The sequence below is a fragment of the Amblyomma mixtum genome, chromosome 4 (genome assembly GCF_055824585.1).
Source record: "Amblyomma mixtum isolate Tamu chromosome 4, ASM5582458v1, whole genome shotgun sequence".
NCBI lineage: Eukaryota > Metazoa > Arthropoda > Arachnida > Ixodida > Ixodidae > Amblyomma > Amblyomma mixtum.
The window spans coordinates 67,155,946-67,176,773 of record NC_143015.1 but is presented as its reverse complement, the minus strand read 5'-3'; the positions used below and the strand labels follow the sequence as shown (position 1 = coordinate 67,176,773).

General features: G+C 47.1%; 1 protein-coding gene across 6 annotated transcripts in view; it reads right to left on the bottom strand.

The window, feature by feature from the left end:
* Positions 1-20,828, bottom strand: part of LOC149346740 (uncharacterized) — a 75,150-nt gene that overhangs the window by 23,872 nt on the left and 30,450 nt on the right. Inside the window, exon 2 of one of the 6 annotated variants that reach the window (XM_089586667.1) lies at positions 3,711-4,113. The exons of the other annotated variants lie outside the window; for them this stretch is intronic. Coding sequence (XP_089442793.1) covers positions 3,711-3,722 — 12 coding nt within the window. The 5' untranslated portion in view covers positions 3,723-4,113. The remainder of the gene's footprint in view (positions 1-3,710; positions 4,114-20,828) is intronic. 6 annotated transcript variants of the gene reach the window in all.

The following is a 20,828-nucleotide window of genomic DNA, read 5'->3' as shown; positions in this document are numbered from 1 at the left end:
TAAATGAGCCACTCAGATAAGTCCTAAACGAGAGCTCCATAAACTGTTTTCAATGAACCAAGCAAAATGTGTCGACCATCCGCGTCCTTGGCGGACAGGTACGACGCCTTCCTTTCGTCAGACTTGGGGCGGAAACTTTCCGCCTTCCCTTCTGGTTTCCACTTTCAAAAAAGGCGCAAAAGACACGCTTCTTTTTATCGCTGAATAATAATCGAGTTGCCGTCGCAAGGCCGCATGAACGTGAGCGAAAGTTGGCTGGCAATGGCAGACTGGATGGCCGGGTGACGCCGGACAAACTTGTCCAGATCAGATAGTGATTATGCGAAGGAAGTCTACTACGCGGTGGCGGAATACATCAGCATCGCGCCACTGCAAATGGCCAGTGATAATTCAATAAAAACTCAATAGAAATTAAGTGACATTTTAAGGTAGCCAATAGGATTTTAGTGGACCTCTTGTAAAGGATGACATCTACATGGATGGTGACGACAATGTTGACCATGAACTATAAAAGAAGGTGAAATCTTTTTAACCCCTTCCCACGCTTCTGGAGCTGTGATAGCTTAAAGAAAGGTGAAAAAAAAATGGCTCAGAGTAGTACTGACACCAAATTTTTGGTTTCGTGTTTTCTTCTTTCGAATGGTGCGCTTGCATGAATCACGACATGGACTCTCCCACGCAAGGTAAATAAATTCGGATCGACTTTCTTCTCTAGGCTGCTTCGAATTCAACAGTTGAATGGTGGCTACGACGTTAAAGTTTAATCCAGGTCACGTGAGGCATAAATAGACAGCGATATAATCGCAGATTCATCGTTTTAATCCCCTCATGCCCTTCCCCTGTGCAGGGTAGCCAACCGGAATCCTTTCTGGCTAACATCCCTGCCTTGCCTTTCCCCTCTCTCTGTGTCTATCTATCTACTCTTAAGCCAACCTGCCTCATAAACAGGAATGACAACAAATGAAGAAGCAGCGAAAATATTGCTGCTTTTGTATCATGGGATTTCGGCCGAATTTTGACCTTATAGAGACAAATAGGCTAAGGTAGCCTAAATCCACATAAGATGAGAGTGGAAATGTGATTCAAAAATAATTTACTCTTCGTAGGTGAAAGCCTCGAGGCAATTTATGTTTACTGAGTTCTTGCGCATCATTATAAAGTAATAACACAAGACGAGAATTTGGTATCTGAGCTGCCTGAATGATTACGCCGAGGCTCGCGTTCGGTACCTCTTCCAATACGAGACTCAGGACCATCTGTGCATGCGCAGTTTGTGGTTGGCCGTAGTGATGTACGGTATCACTCTGCTAAAACTCTCCAGCAAACAGTTGGCAACAGCGCACTGAGGTGTATCACGTCCTGTATCGTACAGTGTACTCCGAATGCGGAGGGCATACAGATACGGTTGCACTGCGCTAAAATTTGGCGAGCCAGACATTGCACTGCCCTCCGACACTGTAATCATTACTGCCCAAAATGCCGAAGCTGTAACTTTAGTAGCGGACACTATAAAACAAAACACAACAACAAAAAATCTCCCGGCTTGCTGTAGGATCGATTCCGCAGACTGACTGGGAACCGAACGAAACAGTAAGATGTGAAACGACTGCAAATAAGAAATTTTCCTTTCCAGGGATATGCCCCTGTCTGGACAGAGAACTGTTCCTCTCACTTTTCCGCCCAGCAATAAAAGAAAATGAAAACTCTAAGAAAACTCAGCCGGCGGCGGCGAATTCCTGTCCTATGCGTCGGCGGTCATGCTCTTTTTACGTTTTATTTTTTTCAGCAACTGAGGATAGTTGCGTCATGCCCACGCATTTAGCCGTCACAGGCTACCTTAACAGATTTCTCAAAAGAGAGGGCGGAGTTTGTGTAGGAGGGGGGGGGGGGGGTGGATGCAGCCATGGAGGTGTCCTTAAGAGCCAAGAGCCGCTCTTTTTTTGTTTTTACGCGCAAATCGCAGTACTTTGACGGCGAAAAGCGGAGAACGAGAGGAGGGGGCCCGCGGAGCATTAAACGACCGGATGAATCCAAGGCCAAGGCTTGTGAGCGCGTCTTGCTAACAGCAGGCGACCGACCGGACAAACAAAAAAGGAACGCCTTATAAACGAGGCCGAGCATCGGTTTAATGTAGAAGCTGAAAAAAAAAAGTGCTGTGGCTTTATTTTGCTCTTTGATCCCTAAGCGGTGCTTGCGAAGGTGTCGGGGTCTCCCGCAAGCTTTTAGACCTGGAGGACGTTATCGTATGCGCTCGGCGGTAAATTGCAGTCGATAGCTGAGCTAATTTGTCAAAGCTGACCCTCACAGGTGCGGCACTGAAATTTAGAGGCCGTCACATTGGTCGATTAACCCACTTAATTACTGAATAATGCATTAGGCAGCGTCTGATGCGATTGACCAAAGATGAGACACTTTTGGACGAAGCTCTTTCATGGGCTTCCAAGAATCACGGACTAATTGTGGTGCACACCAGTGGGCAAAGAACTTTCAAAGTCAGAAAATCATTACTTTAAAGCTAGCAGCTAATATATTGTGTGACCTGATTTTTTTTTATGAAAAAGCTAGCGCCTGATCGACATCTTGCACCACGAAGCGTGAGTGTTCGTGTTGTGATGGCGTATGGCTGAGACGTCATTGCACTGACCGCGACGCCACAGATTCATTCTCTTGTACTGAAACTGCCAAGTTGTGGTGGAGGTGAAATAACAAGTTAACAGCCTCCAGACTTTTTGCACCACGGTACAACTGCACTACAACTTTGTGTTCTCGGACAACTACAACGGTTTCTTCAGTGTGGACATACTACAGCGGTCCCTTCAAACCCTTCACACGCTGTCTACCTACGCGAAGATGGTTTGTGGTTTTGTTTATTGGGGTTTTAACATCCCAAAGCGACTCAGGTTATGAGGGACGCCGTAGTGAAGGGTTCCGGAAATTTCGGCCACCTGGGGTTCTTTAACGTGCACTGACATCGCACAGCACACGAGCCTACAGAATTTCGCCTCCATCGAAATGCGACCATCGCAATCTATGCAAAGAGTCATGCTATTGCCTTCAGCACAACCTGTAGCTTGGCGAACCGCCTAAGAAGCTGGGAGGACACAAAACAAGTCATCAGAAAGTTTTAGGAGGGCTCTGCAGTATAAAAACCGGCAGTGCAGCATAGGGACCAGCTGTTGCGTCATATGCTTGCAACACCCGTTCCTGACGACTTGCGTCATGTCTAGCTGCTACAGACACGACCGATAAGGCTGGCAGGACGTTCCAATCTTAGCAGATGTCTACGCCCTGAAGCTCTCTACAGCTACATGGCGGATGGGTCACGTATGCCCCAAGAAAACCAACCCATCTGGTAAACAAAGGTGTCGAGGGCAACAAGCAAGAGGGCCACTAGGGCAAGGTCCGATTAGGTCCAGGACAGACGCCAAGACGCGACACATCTGCGCTTCTAGACGACCAAGCGCCTCCATCCGCCCCCCCCCCCCCCCTCCCGCTTCTCAATTCCTCTGAGCTTACGTCATGGAAAAGTGAGATATATCTTAGCACCACGCAATCCTCCTGCGAGACGGACAACCCTACTACGTGCACTGCTTGAAATGAGCACGGTAAGGGCGCCGGGAATGCCCTTTAGAGCGACATAGCGCGGCGACCATGAACTTGACAGGCGCCAGAATCAACAAATGCGCACGGGAGAGCGGTTTTTATCTTACCGGGGAGCGCATTGTGGGTGCGGGGGTTGTCCCGCTGGCCTCCGCAAAGTGAAGATGGGGTGCCTTCAAGTGTGGGAGAGCGGGTGGAGGCGCTTGGTTGTGGGGGACCGGGGTCCTCCCAGCCTACTGACTCACTGAATCTCGAAGACGGCGCCGATGTCGACTCAGCGGAAGTTTACCCGAGTCGTGCCAGACTGGGGTGGCACGGATTGAACTGCAGAGGTCTACCGAGGATGCTTCGGGCGGACGTGGTCTTCGTCGCGAGTTCTCCTTTCCGGCGGACGCGAGTGTTGGACATCCAGTTTTGTTCGGTGCCGAGGGGGCACCGCCCCCAGCCAGTAGCGTCGTTGTGTTGTCTCGAGCCACTACGGTGAGGGGAGAAGGGCCACGTAACCGGACAAACCTGCGGCAAGAGACAACGCTCCGGTCGGGGAAGGTCACTGGCTTCTCGGCGCTGGCGAGACTGAGCGCTACAGCAGCGTCGAAAGGAACGCGTAAGAGAGGCACAAAAAACACAAAAGGGAGACCGCATAGAAAGGAGGAAAAGATTACGTTGTGGGTTCACTGGGGTTCAAAGAGAGAAGCAGGAGTCACCTGTCTATGCTTTTCTTTCTTTTTTATGTCTGTGTTTCAGTGTGGGCTGACGGCGGGCTATGGGACGTGGGAATCCGTTCGGCAAAAGATAGCGAGAATGTAAGTTATGTCACTGACTCTGCACGAAGCCGGATTGTGTACGTGAGCTCTGCACGTATAATTAAAGTGTTAGTGGAGCTAGTACAGAGACTAGTTTATTAGACCATGCGATGAAAAATCACACTTGCTACTGAATTCACAAAACTGTAACGTTGTATCCCGTCTGTCTCCGTCCTTTAATCATAGAGGGCTTTTACTCCACTTACTTTACTCAGAATGTGAGCCCATATTGCCGGCACAGGTTCCATGATACTAGGAAATTCATCAACGCTCAAGTTAGCCGTGGGGAATTGTCATTTCTAGTGGGTTATGTGTTAACTACCTGCAGAGGCGGTTAGCTAAAATGGAGGTTTTTTTTCCCACACCGGCTGTGCAGTCATTCTTTCTTTCCTCCTTCCTTCCTTCCTTCCTTCCTTCCTTCCTTCCTTCCTTCCTTCCTTCCTTCCTTCCTTCCTTCCTTTCATTCTTTCTTTCTTTCTTTGCTTCTTTCTTTATTTATTTCCTTCTATGTTTCTTTCCTTCTTTCTTTATTTCCTTCTTTCCTTCTTTCTTTCTTCTTTCCTTTCTTTCTTTCTTTCTTTCTTTCTTTCTTTCTTTCTTTCTTTCTTTCTTTCTTTCTTTCTTTATTTCCTTCTTTCCTTCTTTCTTTCTTCTTTCCTTTCTTTCTTTCTTTCTTTCTTTCTTTCTTTCTTTCTTTCTTTCTTTCTTACTTTCTTTCTTTCTTTCTTTCTCTTCCTTTTTTTCTTTCCTTCTTTCCTTCATTCCTTCCTCCTCTCTTTCTTTCTTTTTCTTTCTTTCTTTCTTTCTTCCTTTCTTTCTTTCTTTCTTCCTTTCTCTTTTCTTTCTTCCTTCCTTCCTTCCTTACTTCCTTCTTTTCTTTCTCTCCCTCCCTCTTTCTTTCTTTCTTTATTTCTTCTTTTTTCTCTTTCTTCCTTTCCTTCATTCTTTCTTTATTTCTTCCTTCCTTTTTTTCTTCCTTCCTCTCTTTTTCTCGCTCTCTCTTTCTTTCTTCATTTCTTCCTTTCTCGCTTTCTCTCCCTCCCTCTCCCTTTCTTCCTTTCTTTCTTTCTTTCTTTCTTTCTTAATTTCTTCCTTCCTCTCTTTATTTCTTCCTTTCCTTCTTTCTTTCTTCCTTCCTTTCTTTCTCTTGCTTTCTTTCTCTCTTGTTGCGTTTCTTTCTTCCTTTCTTTCTTTCCTTCTATCTTTCTTCCTTTCTTTCTCTCTTTCTTTCTTAATTTCTTTCTTTTCTCTCTCTCTCTTTTTCCTTTCTTCCTTTCTTTGTTTCTTTCTTCCTTCCTTACTTTCTTTCTCTCTCTCTTTTTCTTTCTTTCTTCCTTTCTTCCTTCCTTTCTTTTCTCCTCTCTTTCTTTCTTTCTTTCTTTCTTTCTTTCTTTCTTTCTTTCTTTCTTTCTTTGTTCTTTCATTGGCTTCTGCCACTTCGGGTTTGCACAGCGAAAATCTCACAAATATTAATTTGAGACATAATTTTGTTAAAAACGAAAATTGAAGCGACGCTGTCTTGCGGAAATGACCAACTAGCCCAGTTACACTATACCACAGTGAGTAAGAAATCACTGGATCAAACGAGCCCTTTGCTCCCGCGGTGGCTTAGTGGTTATGGTGCTCGGCTGCTGACCCGAAAGACGCGGGTTCGATCCCGGCCGCGGCGGCCGAATTTCTTTGGAGGAGAAATTCTAGAGGCCCGTGTACTGTGCGATGTCAGTGCACATTAAAGAACCCCAGGTGGTCTAAATTTCCGGAGCCCTCCACTATGGCGTCTCTCATAGCCTTAGTCGCTTTGGGACGTTAAACCCCATAAACCAAACCAAACCAAACCAAACCAAACCATGCACTTGTGAAAATTGGACGCGCATTAACCACCGTTTGCTGAGTTGCCGTTTGCCGGCCTGCTTAGTTTTAGGTGGAATCGACGAGGCATGTATTTAAAAGAAATTCTACAGAAACGACTAAGTTCAAAGTTGTGATTGCAGCTTGCTGGGCGAAGCGTGTGGAAGGCATCCATTGATACAGTCTTCAGAACTTTTGCATACAGCCGCATTTTGGAGCAGCACATTGCTTGTTTTCCAATTTTAGTTCCTTCATCAAGCTTGAGAGGAAGAAACGACGGTGGCCTTTATAGTTGACGTCTAGCGTCCCATCCTCAAGATAACGCGACACGTGGTTAAAGAAACAAATAGATAGCTACGCATGATCATAACTTTCATAGGCAAATAGCTCCGAGCCGACGAAAGCCCTGCCTCCACTTATCAACCGTACACAACGCTCAAACGTCATTCGCACGTAGAGGCAGGCACAACCTTAACCCCAACACACGCACACCTCCCGACACGTGACGCCTCCTTACTGGACTTTATTCGGTTCTTCGCCAACGGTCGCTTTTTCCCCCAAGTGCAACACCTGACTAAGCGGCTGCCGGGCTGTCCTTTCATTCTGATTTAATGAACTTTCCCACCGTCTCATACGCACGCATTGCTCGCCTGCCGGCCGACTGCTTAAAATACCACCAGCAGGACCTCCGTGTCTTTTTAAAGCCAGTGTGCGCCAGAACGGTCTTTAGAACGATATCGGAGAATACGGAATAGGTTCGTTGCGAGATAAAGTATTTCTTGGTACGTGCCAATGGGAGCATAGCGGCGATAAGGAAAAGAAAAAGGAAATAAGAGAGCTTAGGGATTTCCGCGTCGTTTCAAGTCTACCGTCCTTGACTGCTCGCTCGACCAAAGTGATGGCGCGTGCGTCGAAAGGGGATCCAACAGGAGTTCTTCAGCGCTGAGATCTTAGACAAACGGTTTCTCGTTTCTGTGACCATCCCTGCTTTTGCCCCGACTGACGAACTTGAGTGAATATATGGCTCAGGCATAGTAAGTGAATTTAGCTCTGATGTGTTTTCTACCATGCCACGTGCTTCACTCCGGGAGCCGCCGGCACATATGTCAGTAGCAAGTTTGCAATCAGAAGGACGTTTGAGGTGGAAATTTTTAATGCGATTGTATTTACTTCCTCGAGGCGGGTACTGAACGCTGATTGCTTGTGGGTGGAAGTATTAATGCGCCCATGAGGCGACTATTCATTCACTGGAGGGGGTGAGGCGCTACTCCGAAAAATGATGTGCTCCTGTGGAAATGGAGATACCAAACTTTCATATGAATTAAAGATCCTGTGTTCCATGGCAAAAGAAAAAAGTTTGCAGACAAATCTATCTCCCAACAATTCTGGACAAAATCATTTTTGAACAGGAAAGAGTTCATGAACCAAATTTTTTTATATATTGTAAGATTTCACTATAACAATCAGTATAGTATCCGCAAATCTCCCGTCGTCAGGCTTGCCTTTTTTTCTCTTAACGTTTTTGTCGTCGTCAAAACCGTTCCCCATTGGTTTTCTCTGGCAATCTTAACTGCTCGACGCATACGACGGAAAAACTTCATATGAAAGATTTTGCTACAGATCGGAAGAATGGACCAGTGCCTTCAAGACTTCCATAGCAGCACCTTACAATTTTCTAATTCTCAAAATTTTCGCCCAAGAATGTTAGATATAGCCTGGATTACCCTACATTGCATTAAAGTGCTGTTGAGTGATGTGTGCGGGTAGGGAGGAATGGTGGCGGACAATGAGTCGAGAATTTATAGCCTTTCAATCTGCCTCCTAAGCAACCATTATTGACTGAACAAGGTACCTTGACTCTGAGTGAAATGCTGTATGGTATCGATTTATGCAGTATATACATAACTTATCGTTACGCACATATTATCGGAGCTCCCATAGAGGTCCAAGTTGTCTTCAAGACTATCACCTACGCCTGTAAATACATTGGCACCTGCTCCTTTGCTGCTTAGGTAAGCTTAGACCTGTATTGGTGAAATGAGCTCCCATGAACACCCCGCCAAATCTTTAACTGGCTCGGGTGTTGCATTGCTAAATGCACCTTGTAAAAAGTGTTTGTTTTCGGCTACACCACTGGCATATTCATACTGTAAATTAACACGTGAGATGGCATTTCGTGGTTCCTTGTTGGTTCTTATAATGTTTGAGTGGAGTACTTGCGTGTTTCGATCAAAGTTATCAGAAGTATTCATCGTCTGCCACTACGAAGAGCCGAAACAAGCGGAATACACAGCAATGGTTCTGGTGGCGCATTTGCGCTTACTCTGGGTAATCGACTTGTCCGCCATGAAAGGAGTGGTAGTTTACCTAGAGGAGGAGGCCATGTGAACCAGAACCATTGCTGCGTATTCCGCTTGTTTCGGCTCTTCGTAGTGGCAGACGATGAATATTTCTCATAACTTTGATCTAAACACGCAAGTACTCCACTCAAACATTATATGAACAAAAAGGAACCACGAAATGCCATCTCACGCGTCAGATTACAGCAAGAACATGGCAGCGGTGTAGCCGAAAAGAACCTGTTACAAGGTGCATTTAGCGATGCAACACCCGAGCCAGTTAAATATTTGGCCGGGAGTACTATACAGTGGTGGCTGTATACGGGACGCTGGCCCATTTCCCGATGTTTGGCCTCCGCATATGCGTACAGGATATGCACATGTACAAAATAGAGGCAGATTTAACTCTGCACAGGTGCTCTTGGGCATATGCAGACGGACCAAAAAAATAAGCGTGCACGGAGGAAGTGGACAGCGGTGAGTCTGGGACACGTGAAAAGTCATAATGCAACCGCAGAAGACGTTTCATGAATTAAAAGTTACACCGATCAGGAAGCAAAACTTGTAGAACATTGATGTCGTTGTGTTACTCGCGAAAAGCGGCAAGCCCGCTAAGTCCGGTGAACTGCATTTACTCCGCATTACGCTAAATATGAAGGCTAAAATCTTCGGTATCTTATAGTGGAACCTCTGCGTACAAGCTGTGGCTTTTCTCCCAGCGGCGTGACTGGGGATAGATGCTACCCTCTGCGATGGCTTAATAGCTATGGAGTTCGGCTGTTGAGCCGAGGCCGCTGGGTCAAATGCCATGCGGAGGCCTCATTACGATGGAGCCGGAATGTAAGCGACGCCCGTAGGCTCTATGGTGTCAGTGCACGTTAAAAAACCTTAGGTGGTAAAAAAAGAACACAGAGAGACACCTAATTACTTTATGTGTTTGCATTGAGATGGCATCAGCAGCGCTTCATGCCTTTACAGGAAGTGACGTCATGAGAGCAGCTAATTCCAACTGTCCGGAGAGAAGCTACATTACCGCACCGGAAGTGCAGTTCATGTCTCTGCAGGAATTGACATCCCTTCCTGCAAAGGCATGAACAACACTTCCGGTGAGGTAATGTAACTTATTTCCGGCCAGTTGGAATTCGCTCTGGTGACGCCACCTTCCTCCAGCTAATGGGCGAGTTTTATGACCGACGATACATTTTTTTTACCAATGCGGCTTTTTATGCTACCGTATTAATGAATAGGTGCTCAGCACTCCGGCGACTGAGAGCCAGGGCGCAGTGTCGGGACGTTAAACCCCACGTGCCCCGGATCTGTGCCGCTCACACAGGCTCCGGATTTTCGTGCGAAGGAAGGATTCATTTCCGAGTGTCCGTGCTCAACAGTAGTTGTGCGATTCAACGAATACGGCTGAGAAGGAGCGGCAGTCGTCTGTGAGCGAGGGTGCCATTGGACATGACAACTATTCAGGGCCAATAAAATTGATACCCGCCGCGGGGGCTCAGTGGTTACGGCGCTCGGCTGCTGACCCGAAAGACGCGGGTTTCATCCCTGCCGCGGCGGTCGAATTTCGATGAAGGCGAAATTCTAGAGGCCCGTGTACTGTGCGATGTCAGTGCACGTTAAAGAACCCCAGGTGGACGAAATTTCCGGAGCCCTTCACTACGGCGTCCCTCATAGCCTGAGTCGCTTTAGGAGGTTAAACCATAATAAACCATAAACCAAACCTATCAAAGCCAAGGCGCAGTGTCGGGACGTGAATCCCCACATACCCCCAACCTGTGCCGCTCACTCAGGCTTCGAAATTCCGTGCGGAGGAAGGATTCATTTTCGAGTGTCAGTGCTCAACAGTGGGTGTGCGATTCAACGATCACGGCTGAGAAGGAGAAGCAGTCAGCGGCAGGCGCCTGTGAGCGAGGGTGCCATTGTACATGACAGCTATTCAGGGCCAATGAAATTGAAAGATGAGGTGCAGTTAAAGTGAGGACCAAGTTGTCTAACATGCAGTGGGTTTGAGTCAAAGCGAATGCCGATAAGTGCGGGGAGCAAGGAACTAAGTGCACCAAAGGGCGGCTCGGCGAGTTGCCAAAGTGAACACCAGAGGGAGCAGCAGGAGGTGCCATTGCGAAGTACTGCGAGTAACAGCGACAGAGTGACGATAAACACGAGCACGAGCACTAACCTCAAGGTCAGTGAATGCCAGTCACCTCGAGTGTCAGCTGTCTTGAGTGCGAAAGGCCAGTGCCAAAGAAAGTGGCAGTCGGAGGGTGTGTCAGTAGCTGTGCTGGCATGCCTCTCCTTTTGTCTAAAAGGGTATCTCTCTCTCTCCCTCCTAATAGCTGCGAGTTAAAGGTGCGCATGTGCGAGCGAGTGTCGGTAAATGCGAACGTCAAGCCGTATTACCGCAAGTGATCGTAAAGCACTATTAGGGCCAACGGGCTAGTGAGAATGGGTTACTAAGAAGTTTGCGGGGATACGGTGGCCGCAACTGGCGAAGGACAGGGTTAATTTGAGAGAAATGGGAGAGGTCTTTGCCCTGCACTGGTCGTAGTGAGGCTGATGATGATGATAATAGTGATGACGATGGTTAGTGAGTGCCCCAAAAGACGCGCACTGCCCAAGGGAAATAGCGGGGAGGGTGGGGGGGAGCAATTGCCAATCACTTCGATACATCGAGTCAGTTTAAATGAGCAGTGTCAAAAAAACAGTCATCTGCCATCATCACTGCGAATATAGGCTAACCACTATATGGGAGCCAGGTACTTAGATTGTTAGTGCAAACAAGGGCACAAAGGAAAACGCCGAAACTTTAAACAGAAACCAGATACTGTAATTGTGAGTGAAGGTTCGAAAGAGCTGTGAACAATGTCAGTGCCAAATTGTGCCTGTATGGAAAGGGCCATATACAGCTAACGCAGGCAAGTTTCACTTATTGCGAGGGTAAAAAAAGTAGTGCGAATGCGTTGCTCCCAGTTACTCCTAATAGTACTGGACACGAATATAAGTGGCGGCCGAGTACTGTGATTGATAATCCTGATATGACAAAAGTGTGGTACCGTGAGTAGCAGTGAGTGTTAGTGATAGTTTTCCCGTCCTGAATGCGGCTGATCCTGATCCTGCAGCTCAGTACGTGGCAATGAGAAAACAAACTACGGGGTGCGTTTGAGCGAGTGCTTTTGCCGAAAAACAAACAGAAGGGCCCAATATGGTTTTCCATTGAACGCAGGATTCTGCGGACATCCTGTCACTTGGGCGTTTCCCACTTAAACTTTGCATGCGAACATCCGTCTAAAATTTCCAGTCACACGCTGCGTTCCTTTCCCGGGGTTAAAATTGCCGGATCAAAGTGCAAACCATTCATTGTCCGGACGTGGGTTTCCAGTGACTTCAAGCGCGATCTGTGCACTATAGGCCGGGGTGTATTCGGGTCATCGGGAAATCGAGGGCTCTACGCACAACCCGAGCGATAACATCGCGGCCGCGGCGGTCGCAAACAGGTAGCGGATGCGGACGGATTTATTGGCTTTGGAGGGCTTCACAGACTTTGCCGGTTTAATTAAGCGAACAACTCGAACAGTGCTTTTTGGCTTGAGCGGATAAGGGCGGCGGATCTACATTCAAAGTAGCGAGTTTCCGACTCTAAGCAAGGGTTCCTCTCCATGTGCGGACTGCATATGCAAAGCAGAAACCTTCCTGAACTCGGCGACTGCTTGTTTACGTCCCGTCGTGGGCTATAGGCTGGCTGGCTGGCTGGCTAGCCACCTCGCTAAGCGGATTGCTGGACCGGTTGGTTGAGGTATACACCGAGGGAAACTTTCAACAGGAGTTGGCAGACGAGTAAAGTCTTATCGGTTGTTTTTGTATCACTTTGGGGTCCCTGCGATGAACGGCTGGCTTTTGTAGTTACATCACACTGTTGGTGTTATCCGTTACGAGGTAATAAGATAGGTTTCAAGTGCAAAAGCTTACTCTGCATTACCTCATGTAATACCTCAATAATACCTCAGTACTAATCAATGCATCATGGGATACACAGTCAGGTTTCTTCTATCTGCAGGCTGCTTACGGCTACCTTGTTTCTCCATGTTCAGTACGTTTAGAACAATTACTTTATGCCGGATATGATTGGGTATTGTGTTTCTGCTTGGAGCACAGACAGACAAAATAAAGGCTCGGATCATGTAGCGGAATGGTCGATGTCGGTCTACGCAGAACGACAACTCATCGATATGAAAAGGGGCAGTTTTTCAGTTTTTAAACGGGAAAAGCGGGCAAGAAACCGAGAGCAAAAAAACGAACAATCGGATTAACGCACGAATCAACAGAAAAAAGAAGACTATGACAACCACCTCATTGTTTTTTTTTTTTTGCGACGCTAGGAAAAATGGAGCAACCAAAGAGACCATTTTTGCTCAGACTGGAAATGGAAAAGTGAGGCGAAATGGCCTTCCCGTATTTTCCCTCTGCCTTATTTCCTGAAGTACATGCAAGTAGAAAAGTAAATCATGGCCACTGAATTGCGCCCAAATGTACATGTCCAACATTCTTAGACAAAAATTTTGAATATTGGAATATGGTAAGGCATTGTTATTGAAATATTGATGGTAATGATCCATACCTCCGATGTGTCGCAAAATCTTTCTTTCAGAGTGTTTCCATTGCTCCCATCGAGCATTTAAGACGGCCACAGGAAACCAATGAGGAACAAATTTGACGATAGCAAGAACGGTTTGGTTCGGTTTATGGGGTTTAACGTCCCAAAGCGACTCGGGCTATGAGAGACGCCGTAGTGGAGGGCTCCGGAAATTTTGGCCACCTGGGGCTCTTTACCGTGCACTGACATCGCACAGTGCACGGGCCTCTAGAATTTCGCCTCCATCGAAATTCGACCACCGCAGCAAGAACGTTAAAAACAAAAAAAAAAATGATGGTCTGATTGGGTTTGGCTTATGGGGGTTTAACGTCCCAATACTACTCAGGCTATGAGGGACGCCGTAGTGGAGGTCTCCGGAATAATTTCGACCACCTGGGGTTCTTTAACCTGCACTGACATTGCACAGTACACGGGCCTCTAAGAATTACGCCTCCATCGAAATTCGACCGCCGCGGCCGGGATAGAAGCCGCGTATAAAAAAAAAATGAAAACTGCCAATAGGAGATGAAAAAAATTAAAACTTGCCGATGGGAGATCTGCAGATATATTGATTGTTATAGTGAAATCTTACAATATATGAAAAACTTTCGTTCACAAACTAGTTCCCGTTCAAAAATGCTTTTGTCCAGAATTGTTGGGTACGAGTGTAAACAAAACAAGCTACATGCGACTCTCTACATTTCGAATTTAAAAGGGACCGGGAACTTTATAGGATAGCTGGATTTTGGATGGGAGAAGTGAACCTGAGGTTCGAATTAAGCGAGTTTCAATTAACACGCGACTCCACTGAGTGACGCACATGACACAGTGATCAAACAAACTAGACCACCTGTGCTCCACTGAGATTGAGTGAAGCGCCGAATTCAAGGTTCAAAACCTGCCTCCGCCTTTCTTCTGCGGAACACTGATTCAAGCAAAGCTTTTTCCAGCGCTCTGACACCGGAACGGCGGCTGCAGGCGCTCGAATGTAGAGGCGACTGCCAGACCTGGTCGTCCGCAGAAAACCCAGACGGATGATCTGGTAGCCGGAAACGCCGCGACGTTAGTGTCTGTTTAAATCTCCCAGCGTGCGAGAGGTAAACACCGCGTATGCGTACGAAAAAACACCGATGAATCATCATAAAGTGCCGCTGTGTTTTCTTGTAACTGGTTGTAGCTTTTGATTTAATCGCCAATTAACTGTACGCGCTGAATTGTGACTCGCTGCAAGATCCGTGACCGTCGTAACACTGCTCTCCATCACGTATTGTGCCCTAATTGTCATGTGCGAGGGGAAAAAACATGTAAAAAATTCCCTGACAAAAATTTTGAAAATTGGAAAATTGAAAATTGTAAGATACTGTTATGGAAATATTAAAGGTAACAGTACACTCTTCCTCAAAGAAAAAATTACAAAAGAAAAAAGTGTGTTTTGTCAGAGCCCTTTATCGCAATTTGTTTTGTAAAAAAAAACCGAATGAAAGCAAAGTAGTGATGCCGGGAGACGGCCGCCGTAGCATATAGCAGTAGCATGGGTCGTACTGCTTTAGTTTTTAAATTAAAGTGAGAAACCACCTGCAGCCCTGTCTGGTGGAGATTTCCACAAACACGATGATTATATACGGACACGTGAACTCCTTTGCGAAAAGTGTTTTGCTCAACTTTGCAACAGTTTAATCTAGCTTTGTTTTCGTGTTAATAAATAAAAGAAATAGGTACTGAGCCCTGGAGACTTCAAGCTACGTGATCAAACAAACTAGATCTCCTGTGCCTCCACTGAGCTTGAGTCAAGCGTCGAATTCAAGGTTCAAAACCTTCAAATATAGACAGCGAGTCTACAGGTGAAAAAGCTATGGTGAAAGATATTGCTTTTCTTGGTGCAAATTTATGGCTTCAGACTTAGTAGTCTATCCCACTCGCCCTGAATGACAAAAAAAGAAAGGTACTACGTACCTTTCTTTTCATTCCTAAACATGTCATTTGTGTTAACATTTATTAAGCTCAAATCTTGGCGTAAACAACACATTGTAGACATCCGCGTAGTGTATCAGTTAGTAGGTGTGTATATGAAATTATACTTCCGTGCGGCGTTGATGCGGTTACTAAATGTCCGTTCACAGAGTGAGAACTGGCAATAAGGTGCCGACGGCCCTATCAAGCCTACCGACCGGCAACCTTTACTGCCAGCCTCTAAAGTCATTCATTCATTCTTACTTCCTCAGAAGGGCCTCACAAGGAGGGTCTTACATGGTGGAAACTTATATTAACATTAATAAGCTCATTAAACATTAACAAACGCATTAAAAAGCGAAGAAAGAAAGAAAATAAGAAAGAAAGAAAGAAAGAAAGAAAGAAAGAGAGAAAGAAAGAAAGAAGTACATTGTAATATAAAGAAGTCGAACAAAAGTAAATGCAAAATAAGGGCTGACAGCATGAAACGACATCATTGTACGCTTTTACCATAGTGAACGAGCTCTTGGAATTTTCGGATGTCCACTTTTACAAATGTGAATAAGGAAAAATTGTATTGTGCTGCACCTTCTACTTCGTTGACTCGCCACAAATCACTCACTATTTTAGTTTGAAATAAGCGCGACCAGAAATGAAATAAGAGCGAAGTGATTTAGGCATTGGCTTTTGAATTCTCCAGGCTCACAACTCTATGACCTTGGCTTCATTTCGGTTCTATGGGTTAGTAAGCAAACTCCGCAAAAGTTTGGTTTGTTTTGGTTTGTGGGGGTTTAACGTCCCAAAGCAACTCGGGCTATGAGAGACGCCGTAGTGAAGGGCTCCGGAAACATCGACCACCTGGGGTTCTTTCACTTGCAGTGACATCGCACAGTACACGGGCCTCTAGAGTTTCTCCTCCATTGAAATTCAACCGTCGCGGCAGGGATCGAAGTGGTCGGTGCTGTCTGTAATATCTTTAGTTCCACATCAACAAAGACGCTAGAGTCGCCTGCACTGACGCAAGTCGCCGCACTTCATCATTGCCGCAATGGATTGTAAAGAAAATTACAATATCAAGTCTGACGGACTGAAAGCCATCAGCAATCAAATAGCGTCCGGCATCCGCACTCCAACTGAAAGTTCGCCACTTGCTTGGCAATAACAAGGATGGCGCGATCTGTGTCGCAAGTGTGACAAGACGAGAAGGAAGACAGCAGCCTCTTAAGCAAAGCGGACACTGCTTAAAGACTGTTGACGCAAGCGCTCGAAGGCGTTGTTTTTACATCTACTTGGGATTAGTTTCTTTTTACGCGCGCGCACCTGTGTATGCGCAGTCGCGAGAAATATTTTTCGGGATGCGTTTGCTGAGAAACAAATTTATTGCAGTGCTGCCTCCCGGCTGAATCGCCTTTTATTAGTACAAGGAGATAAAACGTCCCCCCCCCCCCCCCTCTAACCCTTACTTGAAAGCATTTTGGCCTGCAAGTAAGGCTTGCTTAACTGCGCCGAATAATCCAAGGAAATTAGAGTCCTCGGACTCTTCATACACAACCAGCGACGCTGCGACACAACACTCGCCAAGCTCGGGCAGGTGGGGGACCAGGTAGGCCGCATGGCCCGCCGGGTTTCCAGCAAACGCGGGGGTTACGATGCAAAGACGCCTTGCGGCTGGCGAACGCATTAGTGACAAGTCGAATCTTGCATTAGACTCCCTACCTCCACCTGCAGAAACAGGAGGAGGATGCCCCCGAGGTCATCCTCCGCAAAATCATGAAACGAGCGCTGGACCTCCCGGTCTCTACCTCTACCAGCCGCCTTTTGGCACTGGGGATGGTGAACACTTTTAGGGAGCTTCGGGAGCTCCCTCAACAACCAATACCTCAACAACCTCAACAACCAATACACTCGTCTCACAAAGACAGGGTCGGGTCGCCGCCTTTTAGCCCGACTTCACATCCAGCACACTCAATTCACAGAGGAGAGATGCCGCCTTCCCGTACACTGGAGACGCGCCTTCCACGCGCGGCCTCTCCCCAGCAATATGTCCAAAGAGGATCATAATGGCAGGCGCCTGGCGCGGGCGGAAGCCTTGGACCGCCATTTTCGGAGCAAACCAGGAGTCTTCTACGTGGAGGCGTCCGGCCCGGACCCCAGGGGATGGTAGACGGCCGCGGTCGTCCACGAGGGTAAAAAAGTAGACGCCCTTACTTTCAAGGCCCAGTCAGCAATTCACGCAGAAGGGGTTGCCATCGCCCTGGCAGCCTGCGACTCCTCCTCCAAATGCATAATCGGCGACTCGCGAGGGGCTTGTCGCAACGTCACGCAAGGGTGGGTTACTCCCCTAGTTTACCGCATTTACCAAAATTGTAGGCGAGACTCGGATCCCGCGCACCGACCTCTCGTTTGGGCTCCAGGTCACCAAGGCGTCCACTGAAATTAGGCAGCCGACGCCGCCGCCCGCGTGCTCTCTCTCTGTGCGTTTCCCACGGGACGCGACGCCGACCAGGACTTCGATTTCAATCCGATTTACACTTTTAAGGAAATAAGCGATTATTACAAATCCACGCACCAAACTCTTCCCACCCCGTGCAAAGGGCTGGGGAAGGCCAACGTGTGGGTACTCCTGCCCCAGCTCACCAGCACTATGTTTTGCCTGGCAACTCTACGCCATTTCGATCCTCAGTTCGACGGGCGGTGCTCACACTGTGGGGAGGTGTCTGACACCTACCACATGGTGTGGGCCTGCCAGCAGAACCCATCCCTACCCCCTATCCCAAACCCCACCCGAGAGGACTGGGAGGCGACCCTGTCCGGTTGCTGCACCCTCGAAGCCCAAAGGGCTTTAACGCAGCGCGCCCGGGCTGCGGCAAACGCCAATGGGGTGCCTGCATCCCACCTATAGTGGTTGTAAGGACGTGACGCTCCACGTCACGACCCCCAACACTTCTCCCTATGAATAAATAAATGCTTACACCACCCCCACCACCGAAGAATTTGTTTTTCCGCGCTTGGTTGTATATAATCAGACACTCAGGGACGGAACTAGAATAGCAGTTCGCGCGAAGAAGCGCTAATGACTAATGATTCAACCGCAACATCAGCATCGCGTCGTTTTTGGTCATCGCGAAGTGGTCATGCCACCGCTAAAAACGGAGTGACCACTTCAGGATGGGGACTTGGGATTCTGGGGCTAATGCAGACCACTAAATCTATAGCACACAACACGAAATGAATGACACAGAGAGTATACACGCAGAAACGAGAGTACGTCCGCAATGCTTTCTAACTTGGTTCTCGTTATGTGTCGCTTTTTTTTTCCTTCCTTGTTTCATAGCTTTCGACTGATGCGAGCCGGTTGTGTCTGTCAAAGTGCTCTTGGTGCTGTTGCATGTCGAGGTTTCCTGCAATAAAGTTCAGTTGCAAATCAGCGTTATGTATGGAAGAAAAAAACAGTCACAAAAGACGGGGGACAAGAGGAGTGTACACGCCACAACGACTGGACTATTAACTGAAATTTGTTAGAAAAGACATAGTCTTTCCAAGGCCAGCAGAGCATGCGCAACAGCAGCATCACAAATCACAGAGCAAAAGAGTCACGAAATCTCATTTAACGTGATCGACCTAATAAAGCCAATTCTTTTTCGAGTAAGCGCACCGAGGTAGTGCTAATACAATCATGGCCTGACAAACCGATATGATACGCTTCCAAGATTTCTCGCTATTGTTTTTCCTAGCCTCTACCAAAAATCGCGACATTGCTCAACAAAGGAAAACAGCCACATTCATTGCAATGGTGAGGCAAGTTTGCACCGCCATCGGACCCCAGGGAGGAGTTGTTGAGACTGCATACCATGGTCGGAGCTGCTTCAGAGCGATGAGACACCAGTTCGCCCGCCGTATGGTCGTGAATATGAAATATTTGCCCTGGAAAGAATTAAGCGCTCATTCTAAGGTGGCAGGAAACCTTCGAGCGCAATTAGACGCGAGGAGACGCTATGCAACGCTTCGGAATAGCCCGCATTTCGACACAACGACATTGCTCTAGAGGAACGCGGTATGCAAATTTAAAGTGTTGTGCAAAAAGCTTGCTAGTAGGTACAGCGGCCCTTTCACAACAGCCTCAGTGTGACGTCCGACCAAGTGCGAGAGGCGAATGCCTTTCGGCTGGGTTGCTAAGAAAAAGAAGAATGCTAAGAAGAGAATCCAGCTCGGCGTAACAAGAAACAACGCTTGACGCACTTGAGGAGACGTTCAAAAAGACATGGCTGCAAGCGCTGTAAAGCGGAGAGGGAGCCGACAGCTGCTCCCGATATCAATCCCTGTGACGCAAGTGACCCAAACTCATTATTCGCCAAATCAGACCACGAAGGCCGAGGAGGCTGACACGTCAAAGAAGCCTTGCAAGTATTATTTCACTTTTCTTTGTATATTGAGCTAGGGGAAATAACCGGCTGCCTATTGCTTTGTAATTGTTGTATTTGCTCTACTGCTGAGTCGCATATTCTCATGAATTCTGCGATTCCGCTCTGGTTTCATTTATGTATCTTCGAAGTTCTAATTAATAGCCCTAGGGAAACGTAATGCATTATAATGCGATATTGAGCGCAAATTCTTTATTTACAAGCACTTACTTATGTCACTCCAGCCAAACAGACCAAGTCGAGTTGCAGTTCGATGGAACAGGCGGTTTTGTGCACTTTTAAGTCACTTTATCCAAGCCGGGCATTGCATTTTCATAGCAGTCGAGCGTGTCCTTCTTTGAGTGTTAACGCAGAGCTTTTGAGTAAGATGATGTTATCCATGTTATAAGGTTTAGGAGCAAGACGTTGCTACCGGAAGCAATAGGTCGTATCAACCAATCGGAGCGCTAGAATAGTACACTGTTCATTTGCTTCATTATGCTGGTCAGTTAGAGTAACCAACGGTACATAAGCCAGGATTCCAGTTAGTGACGGAGCGTAGTGGCGTATACAAAACAGTTTTTTTTCAAATTCTGCCTGGATGGTTGGAAAACCCAACTGCAACCTCTGCAGTGTTGCAGAGAATTGGCAACATGTAGTCCCATGATTAACGAGTTAGACAGGCAGAGCCGTATGGTATATGGCTAAAAATTAACGTGCAGAAAACCAAAGCAATGTTCAACAGTCTACCAAGGGAAGAGCAGTTCGCAATTGGCAGCGAGGGGCTGGACATAGTAAGAGGATATGTCTACTCAGGGCAGCTAGTGAACACCGATCGGGATCATGAGAGGGAAATAACTAGAAGGATAAGAATGGGGTGGAGCGCATATGGCAGGTTCTCTCAGGTCATGAATGGCAGTTTACCAATATCCCTCAAGAGAAAAGTATACAACAACTGTATCTTACCGGTACTCACCTATGGGGCAGAAACGTGGAGGCTAACAAAGAGGGTTCAGCTTAAGCTAAGGACAACGCAGCGAGCTATGGAAAGAAAAATGATAGGTGTAACGGTAAGAGATCGGAAGAGGGCGGAGTGGGTGAGGGAACAAACGCAGGTTGATGACATCCTATAGTCGAAACCAATACGAAGAAATAGGCTTGGGCAGGGCATGTAGTGCGAAGGCAAGATAACTGATGGTCCTTAAGGGTAGCGGAGTGGATTCCAAGAGAAGGCAAACGCAGCAGGGGAGGA